The 6000-nt window shown below is 63.0% G+C and overlaps 1 protein-coding gene across 1 annotated transcript; it reads left to right on the forward strand.

Annotated features, from left to right (window-relative positions):
- The first annotated feature begins 976 nt into the window (after positions 1-976).
- On the forward strand, positions 977-4926 carry SYNGR2 (synaptogyrin 2). Its single transcript, XM_059907595.1, has 4 exons — positions 977-1139; positions 3006-3243; positions 3590-3729; positions 3819-4926. The coding sequence occupies exons 1-4, from the start codon at positions 1041-1043 to the stop codon at positions 4014-4016; spliced, it is 675 nt and encodes a 224-aa protein (XP_059763578.1). The 5' UTR covers positions 977-1040; the 3' UTR covers positions 4017-4926.
- Positions 4927-6000: the final 1074 nt, after the last annotated feature.

The raw sequence follows: 6000 nt of genomic DNA on the forward strand, positions 1-6000 counted from the left end.
TCTGGGAAGATGGTGGTGGGGTAGATGTGAAGGCCCAGAGGCACCAGCCCACCCAGGGCCACTGCTTCCTCCCCCACCCCTGCTCCCCTTTTCCCTGGAGTGGCACCCCATCTCCTGGTGGCCCAGTCCTCTGGCTCCACTGCTCACCTGTCACCGTCCCGCTCACCTGGAGGACTCTGGGCCCCACCTGGCCAGCACCCCCTCATTAATCCTTACCTGCAACTATGATGTCTGGAATTCCTCCCTGCCGAGTCAGCCTGAGGCCCCTGGAGAACCACCCCCCACCCCCCACTCCCCACCCACACACCCACACATAGAGCCATCCCAGTTTGGACGCTCTGAACCATTTCCGGAAAGAATTGGATTAAACTCTGCCCCCTGCCGGTCACCCTGGGAACTTCGTTTCTGTCTGCACACCATCTTGGAGACTGGAAGTTGGCCCTACATGGCCCTGGGGCCGGGCCCAGCTCAGGAAAAACTGGGAGGGGCGGTGGTCTCGACCACATCCCAGGCTTAGCTCCAGAGAGGAGGAAAGAGTGACAGGCCATGCAGGGAGGGGTCCAGGCTGTGGCCTGGGGTTTGAGTAGAATGGGGGAGAAGAGAGGAGGTGCGTAGGAGCCTGGGTCTTGGGCAGGTGGGGCCCAGACGGCGTCCGGCGGGGCTTCCTGGAGGAGGAGGCGGGAGTGCAGGGGCAAAGAGTGGATGGAGCAGAGGGGCGGGCTCTCCTTGCGACCCTCTCTTCCTGGGGACTCTCTGGCCCCTTTCCAGTCGCCCTGCGAACCAGCATAGCAGAGGGACGAGACCCCGGCCGAGAGGTGGGCTGGACAATGAGCCCGCTGGGCTGGACGGATGTCGGCCGCTGGAAGCGCAGGCCGGGCTGTCGGGGAACCCCTGCCGCTCCTGCACCGCCGCTCGCCTTGGGCGGACTTTGCCTTCGGTCCCTGGGGCGGCGCTGGCCACGCCCCTGGGGAGGAGCCGGGCCGGGGGCGAGGCGGCGGGCTGGCTCCTCAGCAGTCCGCGGCGGCGACGGCGACGGCGACATGGAGAGCGGGGCCTACGGCGCGGCCAAGGCGGGCGGCTCCTTCGACCTGCGGCGCTTCCTGACGCAGCCTCAGGTGGTGGTGCGCGCCGTGTGCTTGGTGAGCCGGGGTGCGGGGCCTCGGGGACCCGACTTCGTCGCCAGGCCGGGGGGAACGGGGGCCGCCGCGAGCCTGAGAGCGCGACAGGTGGTGGCGGCCGAGGCCCGGGGGTGGGAGCGGCGCGCGTGGGGCGGGCGAGCGGGGCCCGGAACCCTCCAGCCCCTCACCCCCCCGGGCCCCGCCGCCCCCCGAACCTGGGTCCCGCCACCCCCCACCTCCCAGCCCGGGCGCGGAATGGCCGGGCGGCACCGCGGGGAGCAGGCCCGTCGCCTTGCTGGCAGTGGGAGGAGTTTGAGGCGGCTCCAGGACAGGTGGCCGGCACGCCGCGACTCCCAGCCTGGGGGAATTCATCAGGAAGGGGCTTTCCGAAGCCACGTGGGGTGCGGGGGGTTGGGGGGCAGCCTGGCGCCCTGAAATAGAGTCTCTCTTCCACTCAAGAGCAGCCCATGGGTCTGCTTCCCCATCCAAGATCAGGTGAACCCAGGATGTTGTCCTCCTTGTGAGCTGGATGAGCGCTTCAGTACCAGGTTACTGGGGGTGGGGCGTTGGTGGGAGGTCCTATGCTCTTGGACAACCAGAGCCCAAAGCTGGACAAGGTGTTAGCCGGCCCGCAGGCAGAGGGCTGGGCATGCGGCGCCCACACCACACCTGCCCCTGCCTGGGACTGGAGCCCTACGAGTTGCCCTGGTGGCACCCTCACCCCCGCTCTGCCTGACTGTGGGGTCTGACCCCAGGAGCAGATGCCCACGTTTCGGGATGGCAGTGCCAGGAGTCAGGCTGGCACACTGCTCCCAGCATCCGGAGTTCCGGCTTCATCTCCAGCTGGGGGTGGGGTTTGTGACTGCCACCTCCAGAGCCTATTGAGAGGGCCTTGTGCAGGCAGGCAGGACAGGCTGGGGAGAGGCCTGGGCCCGTCCCAGAGGGAGCCAGGCGTCCAGACTGTCCCGGGTCTGCCGACATAAGGCAGGGATGAGCGGTGGCCTTTCAGTTTGGGGCGGAGAGAGGTGACGTGAGGCCTTTCGCAAGGGCCTGGATCCCCTCCCGGAGTTCTGGCTGGTACCCACCCTCGACCCCCACCCCAGTACATCCAGGGGTCTGAGTGCAGAGCTATGTCCACAGGCTTGCTGGGCAGACCAGCCTGAGGCGCCCTGTGTGGGTAGGACCCACTATGAGCGGGAGGCCAGCTGGGGTTCCCTGGGAGGGCAGGGGCCAGGATGCCAAAGAGCCCAGAATTCCTTGTAGGAAAAAAGCTGGCCAAACTGGGGAGCCCAGCAGGGAAGAGTTAGAGGGGGCTCCAGGAAGTGAGGGCCTGGGGACACTATTTCAGCTCGGAGGCATGGCTCTCCTGAGGTGGGAGGAGTCCTCCGTCACTGGGTGTTTAGGCAGAGGCTGGGTGCTGTAGAGGTGAGTCAGACAGGTGATGGGGGTGACACTCCAAGCTTGGGTTTCTATGACTTTGTGACCCATCCTGTTTAAAACTCACTGAAAGTGGGAGTGGTTTAGGTTGGGCGATTGCCCTTAATCTTCAAGTACCTAACCACCAGTACCCATCCTCCAGGCAGACAGCTGGGCGGGCAGTCCCCTCCCAGGAGATCCCCCTCCACTCCCCACCATCCCCAGTCCAGGAATCCCCGGCCGTGCCCCTTGTGACTTGTGACTGGTGTCTGGAGATAGCCCAGGAGAAGGGAGAGGGAGGGACTCGCTCCCCAAGTTCAGGAGGGGCTGGGACACCAACCTCCAGCAGTGGGAACAGCAAGAGCAGAGGCCAGCGTCCAACACCCATCAGGGTCCCACTCTGTGTGCCACCTGGGGGGTTTGTCCCACGAGGGTAGCAGTCACTCAGCCCTTCCCCTGCCTCCCCCTCAGGTCTTCGCCTTGATCGTGTTCTCATGCATCTTCGGTGAGGGCTACAGCAACACCCCCAGCTCCAAACAGCAGTACTGCGTGTTCAACCTCAACGAGGACGCGTGCCGCTTCGGCAGCGCCATCGGGGTGCTGGCCTTCCTGGCCTCGGCCTTCTTCCTCGTGGTTGACGTCTATTTCCCCCAGATCAGCAACGCCACTGACCGCAAGTACTTGGTCATCAGCGACCTGCTCTTCTCAGGTATCTGCCGGCTGCACCTTCATTTGATCTTGGGGTGAACAGGAGTGGCAGTGGTCCCAAGAGCTCTAGAGTGCTGTGACTGCAGGGCTTGGGAGGGGTGGGAGCAGCCCCAGGTCCCCAGACCTCCCCAGCAGACAGGCTGGCACGCAAGGATTTCTCACCGTCTGCTGAAACCCGCCAGAGCTGAGTGGGACTTGGAGCAAGGACTCCCAGGATGGCATCCTGTCCCCACCCTGGCTTCTGCATGAGTGCCCTTTACACCCCCGGAGGCTTCTCCCTCCCAGGAGGTGCCTGCCCTCCTGCCTCCTCCGTGGAGCTAACCTTGCCCTCCTGGCCTTCTCCCCAGCTCTCTGGACCTTCCTGTGGTTTGTTGGCTTCTGCTTCCTTGCCAATCAATGGGCAGCCACCAACCCAGAATATGTGCTGGTGGGAGCCGACTCAGCCCGGGCGGCCATCACCTTCAGCTTCTTTTCTGTCTTCTCCTGGGTAAGTGGACCAGGACGGGCCAGGGTCTTGGTGTCTTTGGTGAAGGGTGGTGGAGGGCTGAGGAATCCAAACCTCGGGGCTCCCTGCAGGGCGTGCTGGCCTCCTTGGCCTACCAGCGCTACAAGGCCGGAGTGGACGACTTCATCCAGAACTATGTGGACCCCACTCTGGACCCCAGCACGGCCTACGCCTCCTACCCAGGCGCGCCTGCAGACAGCTACCAGCAGCCGCCCTTCACCCAGAGCGCCGAGACCACAGAGGGCTACCAGCCGCCCCCCGTGTACTGAGCTGCAGCCGGGGATGGTAAGGGGAGGAGGGAGGGCGCCTGGGGGGCCTCCCCTCTTCCTGGACTCCTCCCCCGAGGCTGGTCTCCCAGAGCTGCCGGCCCCTCTCGATCCACCTGGCGCCTGTCCGAGCTGACACACCGCCTGGAGAGAGAGCCCCTGCCTCCTCGTCCTGGCTGCTGGCCTCAGAGCCTCGGCCTGTGCCCCACGGGGCTTCACCCACCACTCCTCGAGGGCATTTTTTTAGGGAAGGGTTTTTGTTTAGACAGGTTTTGTCATTGCTTTTAATGATCCCCAGCCCCGCCTGGAGTAGCTCCAAGGGTCCTACGTGCTGGTTTGACAAGTGCCTTAGCTTCTCCCCAGCCTGAAGGAGCCGGGCCACGTGCAGGCCTCAGTGGCCGCCGCCATCTGGGGGTCTCTGCCAAAGATGAGGCTGTGGGGCCTTCCCCCTGCTCTGCTGCTGGCGCTGGGCTGGGGCTCCTTTCCTCCTCACTCAGGTTCATTCTGCCCCCAGCCCCCTGCCCTCTGCCTGCTCTGCGAGCGGCAGCCCATGCTCACTGCTGAAGTGTCTGCTTGCTTGGATCTGGGCTCACGACTCTGTGCCAGTGCCTCTGGGTCACCTTCCTGACAGCCTAGGGGCAGGGCTGGTGCCGCGCCCCCGCCCCCGCCCCCCCCCCACCCCAAGCAGCACTGTCTCTGCTCCCACCCCTTGGCCGCAGGAAGGGGCTTTGCCTGATGACAACACCCAGCTTTATGTAAATACCCCACCACTGTTAGCTGGGAGGTATGGGGCACACCCACAGCCCACAGGCTGCTCTGAATGTATTGCAGAGCCTTGGGGGAAGATGCACTGCACCCTTGGATTCTGTTAGACTAATTTTGGAGATGGAATAAATGTTTTTCTCGTTCATAATCTCCATTGTCATGGGTGGGGCCTCTGTCTAGGGGTAGGAGGAAGAGAAATTCCACCCTGAGGTACACCCTCTGGCCGCGGGTCTTAGGAACCTGTATTTTGAACAGAGTTGTGGCAGTCTGGCCCTCCAGCGTGCCTAGCAGCTCCCTGCCACACCCCCCCACCGACCCAGGGTCTCATTGCTCACGCTGCCCTCCATCAGCATCTTAAAATAGCAACTGTGCTCAGCCTGTAAACAACGTGGCTTTTCTGGGCCGCCTTGCCAGGGTCCCGGCGTGGCCTGGAGGGCAGGGGCCTCTGCTTCCCATAGACAGGGCTCAGCACCTCTGCAGCATGTCCGGGACGCACACGGGGCCGGCCTGAGCGCCCAGCCCACCCCAGGGAACAAGCCCGGCTCAGGCAGGAGGCCAGGGCCCGCAAGGCAACTCGGGGCTTCCCCTTTTGAGCCCAGACAGGGAGCTGTCAAAAGTGGGCCCCAACAGTTTCAAAATCCTGAGTAAAAACTAATAGGGTTTGGGAATTACTGTCTCACCACTGTACTGCACCTCTGTAACCTGGGACCAACCGCGAGCAAAGGGGAGGGAGAAGCTGGGGCGAGGGTGGGGAACCCGGACCCCATCTGCACGGGGCACACCTACAGCCCAGGCTCACCCCCACCCACACCCGACCTAGAGCACTCTTGCCTCCATGTAAGCTGCCCACAGTGTATTTTCTGAGGCACAGCAGAGCTGGTCTTCTTGGCTCCTGAACTGTCAAGTGTCTGTTTCACAAACAAAACCTGACCTCACAGCCCCATCTGGCAGCACAGACCAAAGCTTCATCTTTCCAACCTGGGTCCCAGGCTCCTTCATCCACCCATCTTGACCTGAAACCTGCCCAAACAGAAGAGCAGGCAAACATTCCTCTCAGGACACGCTTCACGATCATTTCTCAGTTAAAAAGCCTTGTGGCTAAGAGATCAGTAGTACTAGAAAATGATTTGAAAAGAAATCCCCACACCTAAATCAGGTCAGAGCTGTCTACAGTGAGACCAGGGGAATCCCAGACAGTTAAAGAGAAATACGCTTTCATCAT

The sequence above is a fragment of the Balaenoptera ricei genome, chromosome 20 (genome assembly GCF_028023285.1).
Source record: "Balaenoptera ricei isolate mBalRic1 chromosome 20, mBalRic1.hap2, whole genome shotgun sequence".
NCBI classification, from domain to species: Eukaryota; Metazoa; Chordata; class Mammalia; order Artiodactyla; family Balaenopteridae; genus Balaenoptera; species Balaenoptera ricei.

What these genes read in the sequence shown, in the direction of transcription:
- SYNGR2 (XM_059907595.1), top strand. Translation starts at nt 1,041, where the DNA reads ATGGAGAGCGGGGCCTACGGCGCGGCCAAGGCGGGCGGCTCCTTCGAC. An exon ending in CAGCGACCTGCTCTTCTCAG is followed by an intron (nt 3,244 to 3,589) that starts GTATCTGCCGGC and finishes CCTTCTCCCCAG; the next exon opens with CTCTCTGGACCTTCCTGTGG. An exon ending in TCTTTTCTGTCTTCTCCTGG is followed by an intron (nt 3,730 to 3,818) that starts GTAAGTGGACCA and finishes GGCTCCCTGCAG; the next exon opens with GGCGTGCTGGCCTCCTTGGC.